The following is a 12880-nucleotide window of genomic DNA, read 5'->3' as shown; positions in this document are numbered from 1 at the left end:
ACTGGTGACACAGAACAGAAAGAAAGAAGGGGACACAGCACAGGGGACACAACAACTGTAAAAATGAATTCTATCAGGAAAATAATCCCAAGGTCAGTTATGCATTCTGTCTATGTATATGATCTCCAGATAGCCTACACATCCTCGAATGCATCGACATGCGAACGACAGATACAGCTAACAATAAACTGGCAATATGGGCAGACCAAAATGGCTTCCGTTTCTCTCCACAGAAATCGGTGGCCATTCTTTTCTCACTCAGACGAGGCATGCAGATAGATCCCACCCTACACCTGAACGAAATAGACTCAGCCGTGAAAAAAGAACATAAATTTCTGGGTATAACATTCGACAGAAAGCTCACCTTCATGCCTCACATAAATGCGTTGAAAAAGAAGGCTTCTCGATCCCTGAACATACTATAACTTCTGTCGAGAAAACACTGCGGAGCCGAGAGGACATGTCCCTTACAAATATACCGCTCTGTAGTACGCTCTACCCCGTATTACGGATGCATAGTGTATGGGTCAGCGAGACCATCGTACCTCAAACGGCTAGATCCAGTACATAATTTAGGTTTGCGTCTCTCCACTGGTGCATATAGGACATCACCCATAAACAGTCTCCATGTAGAAACCAATGAACCATCGCTTGCAGGTTTAAGAGCCATACTCACATGCTACTACATTCTAAAAATCCGTTCACTGCATGAACATTTATGTTACCCTATCGCCACAAAGTGGCTTTCTGGAACTCTCTTCAACAGCAAGCCGCAAGCTACTCGGCCTCTCACGATTTGAAGAGGTGTGCCGGAGCCTTGTCATACTAGACGTATTTCCAAACATTGCCCGAAGGCGAGGTCCACTGCTGCCATGGCACAATTTTCCTGAAATCTGTGATTTCACTCTTACACGTTCCGTAAGAAACAAATTCCGCAACAACATATAATACAAGAATTCCTCACACTTGAGGAAAAGTACACTACTTTCGCAAAATTTTATACCGACGGTTCAAAAACAGATGCATACGTTGGAAGCGCAGTTGTACAGGGAAATTGGAATAAAATAGTAAGACTTCCACAGTGCGCTTCCATCTTCACTGCGGAATGTTACGCCATCTGTGTAGCCATAGAAAATATAGTGAATGAGAAGCTCCCCAACAGTATTATTTACACAGACTCGCTAAGTGTGCTCACAGCACTGCATTCTAGAAATGCAATAACCTCGCTGCTTGTCGACCTCATACACATTACAACAGCCATAGCTCAAGGACAGAACATAAGACTCTGCTGGGTACCAAGTCATGTCGGCATAAACGGCAATGAATGAGCAGATTTGTGCGCTGCTCATGCTTGTGACGACAAGCAGATTAAAAACATAAATATGCCGTGCAGAGATTTCATGAACTTACTACATAGTAATGCAAGGAAAAAATGGCAGTTCACTTGGAATAAAGAACTAAATAACAAACCACGGGTAATAAAACCAGTGCTAGGTGAATGGAAGTCATGTGTGCACCAGAAACGTTTCAAGGAGGTCATTATCTGCCATCTCCAGATAGGTCACACTCACACATTACACACAACTTTCTGCTAAAGAAGACATACCAGTTTCTACATGCGGAGATGAAGTTAGTCAATCACATTTTAATTTCATGCTCTAAACTGGAAAAGCTACGGAAAAAGGTTTTCTCCGTTTTATAACCAATGCATACCTTTTCATTCAGCACTGCTCTTGAGTGATAATGAAATTGTGGACATGTCTTGCGTTTTTAGATTTTTAACAGAAGCTGGTTTTCTTAAAGATGTGTAAACCATGACCCAGCACTTTGTCTGATACACCTCAGCCATTCTCATTCCTGAGAAAAAGTGTGGTCTTTGATTGGTTGGGAGCCTCGATATCCTTGCCCTGGTAAAGACGGCCGCTGAGGTTACCCGACCCCCTTGAATACTTTTTAATAGTACCCATTCCTAGAATCTTTTCCTTCATCATGAGGTAATTCTTACTATTTCAGCACTCTGCACCACCGACGATTTTCACATTTCTATAAAATTATCCAGAGATTTCTCCTATACTTCGAGCCTGGCGCATGATGGCCTTAGTTGCCTATGCGCCATAAAACCCAGCACAACACAACATTCAAGGTCAAACTTGAGGCCCCGCTGACGGCTCGAATAGCTGGCGTAGTAAAGCTGTTCGATTCAAAAGCGATGTGCGAGCCCAGGCATGAACTTCGCCCGAGCAGCTCTGAAAGGGGCACTTAATTTCCTTTGCTATTCCGGACTTGAAAATCAAGGCCTGTCAATAACGAAACCAGGTGGGCACGTGAAGCGCAACGCTGCGAAGCACCAAAACATACCGAAATTCAGCCCGCCGACAGCACTCAGGTTGTCTTTCTCAGTCTTCATTGTTCAGTGATAAAAGAGGACTAGAGGTTTCAAAACAAAACACTTCAATATCCAAGCTCGCAACGTTCACCTGGCAGCCTCACAGATATGTACGATTTTCGGTAATTCGTAACCCGGCTTCAACCTGTGAGATTTGAAAGCGGCGGTACCTTTATGTTAGTACTTCCCCTTTTCTACCTTACAGAAGCTTTGTTTTCAGTAAAAGCGGTCATTTTGTGGTCAGGCGCTGGCATTCTAGCGACACAAGCCAACATAATATTCTCCACATTGTTACTTTAAGGCATAAGAAAAAGGAACCTGTCAGCACAGCACGTCGCTCCGTTGTCCTCATTTTTGGCCAGCACTGGTCTTTTTGGAAAGTAAACCAAGGAAAAACACGAAAATACTTTATTTCCGCTCATGTACCCACAAGGACCCACCACAGTCCAGCCTGTGTTCATTCCTGGCTGTCCGCAAACAAATATATGACAACCTAAAAATGCTTGAAAAGCTTCACGCATTTGCTGATGCAGAGGACCACAAACATAATACTGAAAAATACGTGGTCATCTAAACTGTTAGTAAAACAAAAAGGCAAACGATCTGAACACAGAAGATATTTTCTTCGGAATCGCAGCAGCGTTTAAACGTGGCACGTAGATGTACAAGTCAGACGCGATGGCTTTGAAAGTTTGCAGTAGGCGTCCGATGCAGGGCGTCTACCTCGGGCGCACCTCAGGGAAGATCTTCCCCTTCGCTCGGGGAGAGACGACGTTGCTGAAGCCATCGGGCAAAGGCAGCGAACCACTTTTCAGTAAGTTGCTGAAGACTGCGCGAGCCTCGTGGTCGTTCAGGATTCCCCACAGGTTCGGTCCAGAAGCGAACTCCTCCGCAGTCAGCGCGAGGAAGCGAAGTTTGGTGAAGAACGGCTGCATGAGTGTTCGGAGCTCTGGCTCTCCGTCGACGGCAGCGGCTGTGTGAAGCCACTGCTCCTGTGCCCACCTGTGGAGGGCTCGAAAGACAGATCTCGGGCACGTCGACTACGTGGTCGACGACGTAATCGGCCGTGTACTCCGAACAGCATGCGAATGCTTCTGAGGATAGCACGCTGATACTGTCTGAAAGGAGGATATCCTTCACAGGGAGGTCACTGTGATCTTCACCCATAGTGATGGCGTAGTCCAAGACCGGGCACACGTCCTCCGGCTTCATGTTACGCTTCACGTAAGCAATGCACTTTTCTGCGAGTTCCGGCACCAGGTACTTGACAGCTGCGCTTCGAGTGCACAGGGCCTGATGCACTCCTTCCACTTCAAGATGGCCACTGTAGAAGTACCTGCATTGAAGACAATGAATTACAAATGTTATACAATGAATTACATGCAGTTTCTCGAACATATACAGCTTCCACTTTCTTTCCAATGCATGAAAATCCAATTCCTCGAAATATGAAATCATTCTACGTGATCTTTTTTTCGGTATTCTATTTATTAACACCTTCCTCATCTGGCGCATTTGTGATCAGTAACTTAAAAGGAATACCGGTTCCTCGTCGTCTGATTTATTACCCATATGCTTGAAGGCCGGAGAAGCGGATCTATTTGCTAACATTTGGAGCGAAAATAATCTTCATTTTTATTTTTGCAGAACCCTACACCGTAGTATGCGATCTTAATGATCTTTTGAAAAGTGGCTATATTAGTTGAAGCTACACAGTGGGGATGTTAACCCGTTAACCCAGTGCGTGGACGTGGAAAATGGCCGGCGCAGTGCCGTCTTAATTAGCTACTTTTGCATACTATTATTACGCAGTTTGGGTGCACCACTCGCGGTACAGCTTTTCTGTTTCTTGAGGCCAACAAGTCCAACTGACCACTCTGCTGATGACGATTCCTACGCACTGCTTGGTCTTTTTCGTGGATTATCGAGAAAGATCCTATGATGTATAACCTGATAAAAAAAAATTTGAAATTGAGGTCTCCTCAAATGAAAACTGTCAGAAATGAATTTTAAGTTGGCTCTATAGAATTCTGTGCTAAAATGTATTCAAACCATTCAAAACAAGACATATTTCTACTCGTTTTCAAAATGAGACGGACCCAACAGGATGCTGTTCCTGCTGCCTGGAGAAGACTTGCAGTTAGATTTTCACAGTAGTCGGCAGTGCAAACTGTACTGCCACTCACTATGCTTGAGTGAATTGTTTTGCCACAGGCATTGTAGTTTCCATTCATACCAGCTCTAATCCCCACTGCCTTCCAACAAATTTCTATATGTTCTAAACTTCTGAACCAGCTTGAAACTTTCACCATAATTGCTCTAAACTCTGCCTTTCCATTTCATTTCTGAAGGTCAACGAGTACCATGCAACACGTAGCCATTGAAAAAAAAAAAAGCCGGGCAAACTGCAACTTTAGTCAGCCGGTCTCAAAAATGTGAGACTCAAAGTACAGGGTACCCAATCTTTCTCGCACCTTTTTTACACTATGCAAGTACCACGGCGCTGTACAAGTTTCAGAACTTTTGACACGATGCCGTAACCGATAACCTTGGTTGCTCGATGGAAAAACAACGCCACTGAAACTTTGTTTCTGCATTATATTTCCTTCATGCTTTTGTTAATGTTGGCGACTATTCTTCAAGCATATAAAAACTGCGCGGTGGAGTCAGAAACGATATGGTTGCGCCGTTTGTGAGAAAAAAACAATCGCTTGAAATTGGCAAGTTTACCATCACAATAATCAAGGCGCATGTCACACCACATAGCGGTGGATCAACTGTAGAATAACTTGAATGAACGTACCGAAGGAGGCCAAGAACGCCCTCCGGGTGCAAGTCGGTGATGATCACACGTTCTTCCTTGGCGAAGTCTCCGTAGAACATGGCTCTGAAGACGTCGTTCTGGAGAGCCAAGATCATTCGGTGCTGACCTCCGCTGACCGGGAAAGTGGGCACAATGCACGACGATCTCTACGTCGGCAATGTCCTGACTGTTGAGAAATCTTGTGAGTGAGAACTGAAAGTAAAGAGAGAGGTAAACATTACATCGTAATTTGTCAACGACGTCGCATCACCAAATTAACTGCGACTTAATAACCTGGTTACACAAACAACAAAAGCTAAAAGGGAGCCACACATTCTCGCCCTTATCTCCGCCGGTGCAGCAATCGACTTTTTTGGCCTGTTAAGCACGAGTGTTTATTATTGCATATGCTCTCCTCCCTTGCCATTTCTCGCGTTGAAGCTTCAAGATTTGCCGCACCGACAAGCTCAATTGTCAGCTTGTAATTATATGTACGCCAAGCAGTGACAGTGCCACGGGTTGTCGAGAGGTGGCAGCCGCTACATCAGAAGCAAGCAAGACGCTTTTCTGAGTTCCTGAAGAGGCAATTTTGTTCGTCAACAAGTACCGTAAACGATTTTAGCCGTAGATTCGATTGCGGCTGTGAAGCGAATGCGCAGCCGTCTCCTTTCCACTTTTCACGAACAGCGCCATAAAGGCGTCATGACGGCCAAAATTTTACTCCACACCAAAGCTTCCCTCTTATATGAACGCTACCCCGCTACGAGTATTCTACAGCACTGTTCCTGATGCCAAGGGCGGAAGAGGGACTGAAGAGAAATGAAGGTTGGATTCGAGAGACTGATTACGACCTTCTAATGACAAGCGAAGAAGCTACTTCAAACTAAAGCGGAGCTTTATTTAGCTAGGAAAGCTAGAAAATAAAATAGAGGTCTCCAGGCCAGATCGTCGTTTCTACAAGGCGACTGCGGCGATCTGAGGTACTCCTGCTTCCGGATCTCTGACGTCACGCCACGGCAAATTGGCTTCCTAGCAATAATCACGGTCTAAAAGCTCACGACGCCGTAATTATTGAGATTAGTTTGAATTGGTTGAAAAGGATTCATTTCCCAACTGCATACTTGTCACGAATGAATACGCATTTTGCTTCGGAACGGTCATCACTGAAGCCAGAAAAAGGCCGTCTGCTACAGCCAGAAATGTAATGGGAGTTGCCCGCAGCATCCTTTTTAGAACCAGCCCCCATTTCTTTTTATCATCGTACGCCGTAATCTGGCGGATGAACTCAGCTTAGCGTACGTCTTGCAAAGCGTTATAAATGAGTTAACGCCAATTTTCTCGTAAGGCTTACCTCATGTAGCTTCTCAGTCTGAGTAGAAGCCTGGCTCTGGTGTTTTCGAATGCAGCGACGGCAGTCGAAGTATTTACAGCAACTGTAGCAGTAACCTAAAATCGATAAACAAACGGCGCGCTTTGAGTAAAACGTGAGGTACCTGATACACATTAACACGATGCTCACAAATGCCTGTTTTCCCTCCCGCTCCCGCTGCGCTGTGATTGGATACCACAACGGCAGAAGCCAGAGCGACAGACAGCTGGTCTTGAATGAGGCCCGCCGAATCGTTATTTGATGCAACAAAGTACCACTCTTTCCCTCTCTCTATTACGACGCAATTTCTACTGCTCCTACATCACAGCAGAGGTGCAGCTCCTTGATAAAACCACCTGCAAAGCAGCCCATAGGGCCTATGCATCGCAATGTGGTGCTCTGATTGGGCCTAAATTCGAAGGCTGGCAGACTGCAGTGCCACGAGCGGAATTACCCTCAATTTCTGATCCAACGAAACACAGACGCTTTTAACCCTTTTGAAACTGCTTCAAACGTTTGCAAACGCCTTTGGCTGGATTGAAATTTCTGAGCGACGTGCGCGGTCATAATTTTAATCCGAAAAGCCTCAGCGACCTGCGAATTCAAAAATTTACCTAGAAACGTCACAGTGGCAAGTGCATTGGCAAAGTTTAATAAGAAAACGTCTTAACTACGTACACACCTATTAGTTTGCCCAGAAATGTCTCACTGAAAAATGACGTCACATAACACGCTCAAGTAACAATATTTGCATGAGCACCACTGTATTGTCCTGACTTGATCTTGTCATTGCTGACACACAAGCTGCAAAGATGAGGCTGCGAGCTGCAAAGACGACAACAACACACGCATATTTCCTCCAAGATTTCGCTAGCGATGAATAAAGCTGGAGACCAATGACCGATCGCCTCGAAAGCAGGTCGCGAACAATGCGGTGTGACAGCAAACCCAACGCACCAGTCCTGAATTTGGGATATGGTGCAACAGAGGTGCCTACACGAGCCTTCAGTGCCCTGAAAAAAATCCAGAGGCATTTCTGAGCCACCAAGCACTCGGAGCTGGGTTCGATCCCCAATGCCGCTGGGTACAAACCGGTTTCCTAATCGGTACACGATTTCCCCCGGCCTGGTGCTCGGCTTCCTTGGTTTGAAGTGTTTGGTAAACGTGTCTTGGACCAAAGCGTTGTACTACAAGCCAACCCACACTATAGTTCTCAAGGCATATGTTCTGACGAAACCTGAAGCGCATGAAGCACATCAACTATGAGGCGATAATGCGCGGCGACGCGCCACGCGAAGCCTTCTGCGCGACGTGCGAGCCGCCGTCGCCTATGATATCACTCAATTCTGGATTTCCAGGAAATTAAACAAATGTGGACGGCATTGCGGGTGTGTTATTTATGAAGAATTTTGCAAGCAAAGTTTGCTCTCCTATCGCGGTTTCAGCAAAGAAGCTGCCGACGTCAAGAAAGATGCATGTAAACAGTGGACTGAAAGACGCACAGTAGTAGTGGCACAGGAGTGTGGACAAGCGTGACCGACTTCATGGGTACGGCGTGTGTGAGGAAACAGCCGGAGCGGAAGAACCCGCGTGTGTGCAATCAATCCCTCATCGGGTCCCGCCTGCGTTCCGGATGCGTTAGGGAGTGCCATGTCAGCATGTGCCGCGTCAAGCCAGGGCTGCGATGCCGGTGCGAGAGGGAAACTTCCAAATTAACAGACAGCCACGCTTGCCGATGGGAGATAGAGGATGACGACTCTCGACGAGGGGATAAAAAGAAGCAATCACGGGACGCCAGCAAGGTCTCTCCAGCTCGCTCCGCTTCGAGGTGACGACTCGCCGTAGGGGAGACCCGAGAGCAGTCGAACACCTTCCACCACGAAGCCGAGTACGACTAAGACCCAGACGAAGCCTGACCCGTCCGCCAATGCCGCCGATCGAGTGCTTAACTGACCGGTAGCAGTCACTACTGCTGCAGACTTTCTCAGCCTTCACCGAGGAAAACATTGGATCGTGTGGTTGCCGAGTACGAAGGGCATGCCAGCAGAACCTCCGCACTCTTGGGTGAGTCGCACAGGCACCAGCAGCTCGATTAGTTATTTAGTTTCTTCCTTGTTTGCGCATCCGGTGCCTCTTTTCCTCTCGCTGTGCGTCGACCAGCCCAAATGAATGCGTGATGCCAATTGAGGGTATCACAAGTGACTGTTGTAGGGTATGTCTCGCAGTGACTGGAAGTCTCTGCAGCTCAGAGGTATCGTCAGGCTCCAGTGTGCACTGCCTTCCAGGCATATATATTTCATTTAAGAAATGGAATGTACCACCAAGAAAGAATTCTCATCACCGTTTTAATTGTACACGATACTGTTAAATGGCTTTAACACAATGTACTACTCGTCAATTCGCACAGTTCTCCCCGTCTAAAAGTGCGGGTTGACTGAACACTGAAGCTGCCGCATCCGAGCGACACTACCGGAACGAGCCGCTGGTACCCATGCCTCCAAGACATGTCGCTTTCTACGGCGGTGTGCCGAAAGGTAGGCGACAGCCGTCGCCTTCTTACGTCATGTAGAGAGGAAATATCAGCTTATTTCACTGCTTCAAACTGGCGGGTAATGATGGCGGCGTCGAGCTTATTCGATGGCATAACAAAACTACATTCGCCGAACCCTGACCTCCGGGCGCTCGATACTCACAGGGCGCAATTGAAACAAAAATCTCTTGAAAGTGAGAAAAGAGAGAGCTGAGAGTTTGTTGACGGTCAAATCAAGAACATAGCGACGCTCCTCCTGCAAGTCCACAAGATCGGCGTGTACAGCCGAGGCCAGCCACGCCCGTTAATATAGAAGAAAGGCAATACATTCGGCTACCAAAGCAAGAGGAATCTAACGGCACAGCAGCTATGACAAACATTACTACTCGCACTGATTCACTGCGGTCGATTCCAACCAGGCTCATGCAACCGACGCGGCTCCTTCAACCGATGGAGCGGCCAGCGAAGCAATCGCGATGAAAACTGAGACCTTGAACAACGCTGCAGCGCGATCGCAGCAGCTCGCCACCAAGAGCGGCCGACGGGCTCCTCTACGCGAACAGGACAGCTGAGCCGAGCAATGCAAGAGCCCAGGGGGTGGTGAGGGGCCATCTTCAAAAGTTCGGACTGATAACCATGGAAACACGAGATTTACGAACCAGGACACCAACACCCCAAAGTCATGAGCGAACGCAGGCGCGGAAGCAGCTCAGGGCTGACGAAAATCTCCCTCAACGGCGTAAGTAGCATGGCGCTTCCTCTACGATCGGTTCGCAATTGAGTAGATGACCCCGGGATCAGCTAACTTCAAATACATGACTGGAGACGTTCATAAAGCACGAGAAATGTTGCCTACACTCGAGGCAAAACAACCGCGCACACGTCACTGAGTTTAATTCATACATGAACACACTGAACTGTGCGAACGTAATAAATTCTAGCTCAAAGCGGCGCGTGAAAGAAGAGTCGCTAATGTGCCCGCAGACCTAAGCCTACTCGCGGAGTAGTGGAGAACGCGTTTCATGCCAGTTTCACTCGACGTCGCGCCCATGCTGGGGCTCTTAAACGTAGCAACACACGTACCGTTGGCTGGCTGTACAAACTCACTGGACATTGTTTCCTGCGAACCTTGCACGGCAAGACAATCGCACTCCAGGGGCTCAGTAAGCACCATACACCAGCAACACCCGAATGACAAGGCTCAATTGCGCAGTGACGCTGTCGTTTTCCAAGTTGGTGATAAACAGTTTGATAGGACACGTAGCGCCATCTGACGGCCTTATTCCGCATACGGATGTTCTAAATGGGAAAGAGAGCGTCGTAGGGTAGGAAACGTGTTTTCGCTTTCGCTTTCTCTTAAGCCGCCAGTTTCGGTTGTCTGCTGAGGCTGCGTGTTGCGGCTGCCTGAGCTTGCGGTTAAGGCACATTATGAAGGAACGAGGGTCCTTCGAATTCCCACTGCATTGGCGAAAATGGGGCGGAAGTGACGTCAAAAGTTAGGCTTAAAAGTCGGGCCACTAACAGCGGCGCACGGCGTCGCTGTTGCTAGGGGCCCGAGTGGCCGAGTGTGATTCTCGGTGGTGGTGAACGGGTTTTCGGCATGGTGTTCGGCCTTGCGTGTTGAAGCCTGCATGCCTCGCGTCGTGACATAACGCACGCACCTAAGATTATTTTTAAATGCGGTGTTTAGAGACCGCTGATTAGACATTTTGTTCGCCAAACTCGGTGTCCTTACGCTGAGCGATTGATGCATTGAAATGAATCTCGCGAAAAGGTGGCACTCCGGAATCTTATTTTGACGCGCGGAGAAGCGTTGATTCTGAACCTCGCAAACAGCAGAGAAACATGCAGCCGCCCTTGGCGATGTTGAGCCGCGTTTCGAAGGCTACACGGCGTACGGTAGTCCCGAGTAGGATGGTGTCGTCTTTCAGGGCCTGGCATCGGGAAAGGTTCACCGCACCTGTGCGCCGGTCTGTGTCCAGGTGCGTGTTTGCGAGGAGGGAGATGTAGGAGCACTGCGGCGAGCGGCGTCGTTTCGAGATCTTTCACGAGGCGCTCGAACAGCGCAGCGTCGGCGGGTGCCTGTTCGTCGTATGCTGTGGCTGCTGGCATCGGATCGCAACGGCGCATTTGATCCTAGGTGATCTTTCGCGGTCGCAAGGCCGGCGTTACCTCATTCAGCGCCCTGTGCGAACTCCTGCCAAGACGCCCCCCCTCGGCCGTTTTTGTTGTGTTTACCTTTTCTTGATTCATTTTTTTCTGAGGGACGCCAGATATCAAAAAACAAAATTGTTTTAACAGTTCATCAACTTGACCTGTATATTCCTATGGCTGAAGCCTGAAGGAAGACAGAGGATCAATAGCGCCAGCCAGAAATCCTCCCCATGACTCCGCCCTAGGTTATACCTATAGGTCCCAACGTGTCACAGGCCGCAAGCATTACAAGCAGGTGTTACGGTCTAAAAACATGTACGCAAATAGGCTTATCAGTGTAAATTGTTTAATTGCATTTCCAGAAAGCTTCATTTATTCTTCAAGAAGGTTGCGCACACGAACAAAGCGAAAATATTGGCGTTCTGATTGATAAGGAACCACGCAATTCTAGAGGCATGGATAGAGGGGCCACGCTAGAACACTTAATCTCCGACTTAAGAGGAAGTACCCGCCGTCACTTGCGAACAGACCATATGCTTTCTTTAGGGTATCGGCCAAAGGAAGGAATTCACTTTTTCCACATGCAGCTGTCAGCCTTCGGCAAAAGAGGAAGAAGGATACTTTGTTTTTGTTACACTGTCAAAAAAAAAAAAGCTCCCACCTCACTGAAGACCTCCCGTCCTTCACCTTTGCTGGATCAAGTGTTCTTCGTGGGCCTCAGCCGGGAAAAATTCTGTCCACAACAAGGCCCATGGTGCTCCCCCCTCAACCTGAAGGGGGTAAAGAGATACCACTGTTCAATTCTATATTTCTCCTCTCTTACTAGCACGCGAACAGCTCTCTGCAGTCACGCGCTGCTGTGTGCAGGCGCCGCCGTCACTCGTCTCATCAGTCAACGGGAACGCATTTTTTTTTCTCTGGAACAAAAGGGAAAGAACGCCGCTACTGCTGCGGCATACTACAGCTGTCGACACCGCGTCGTCTCGTCTTTGTTGACTCGTGACTTCGTAAGAGGTGCCGCCTGAGATTCTTGTGCCGCGTGTTTTTTTGCGAGAGGGGTTCGGTTGAGGCGCTCGAAGAGAGCTCTCCTTCGATACGCCTAAGCCTTCTCCGCGCCGAGGGGCTCCCCCATGGAGCCCACGAGCCTCGGGCACGTTAGCAGCCATCCGAGCCTGTTGAGGGCCGGGACAATGCCGCGTTCCACAAGTCTTAACGCCCGGCCCTGTGATCGAGACACCCTTACCAGGCTGCTGGTGGCATTGGAGTGCGCCACACAGGAGGTGCGCCACGCGAGTCTGACCCCGGCTCAAGCGGTCGCTTCGGTGCCGAAATACTCCAGGCCATAGCACATACTAAGGTTTTTAAATTGGTTGTTTGGTTACAGCATGACTATCGGGCTTCAATTCTGAAAATGGTAAATTGCCCCTGAAATCTATATTTAAACGCTAAGACATTTTTTGTTACACTCATTTTTTGCACGCCGCCATTATTTGAGGCGGGTACCAAGTATTACCGTCTGATAGCAGATGTGAAAGTTGGCTTAAGCACAACGTTTCATTTGAAAATTTGGAGCAGGAAAAGACTATACTACATTTGCGACCTCTGAAAACGAAAAAAGAGAGCCGAGCAACTTGTGCT

At 48.0% G+C, this 12880-nt stretch overlaps 1 protein-coding gene across 1 annotated transcript; it reads right to left on the bottom strand.

Annotated features, from left to right (window-relative positions):
- Positions 1-2809: 2809 nt before the first annotated feature.
- Positions 2810-12025, bottom strand: LOC144104061 (BTB/POZ domain-containing protein 6-B-like). Its single transcript, XM_077636847.1, has 4 exons — positions 11904-12025; positions 6541-6635; positions 5190-5402; positions 2810-3722 (listed from the first exon to the last, which is right to left on the bottom strand). The coding sequence occupies exons 3-4, from the start codon at positions 5303-5305 to the stop codon at positions 3122-3124; spliced, it is 717 nt and encodes a 238-aa protein (XP_077492973.1). The 5' UTR covers positions 5306-5402; positions 6541-6635; positions 11904-12025; the 3' UTR covers positions 2810-3121.
- Between the last annotated feature and the right edge of the window lie 855 nt (positions 12026-12880).

This window comes from Amblyomma americanum, chromosome 9 (assembly GCF_052857255.1).
Source record: "Amblyomma americanum isolate KBUSLIRL-KWMA chromosome 9, ASM5285725v1, whole genome shotgun sequence".
Classification (NCBI taxonomy): Eukaryota; Metazoa; Arthropoda; class Arachnida; order Ixodida; family Ixodidae; genus Amblyomma; species Amblyomma americanum.
Note: the sequence above shows the minus strand (reverse complement) of the source record. Positions and strands in the feature narration are given on the sequence as shown.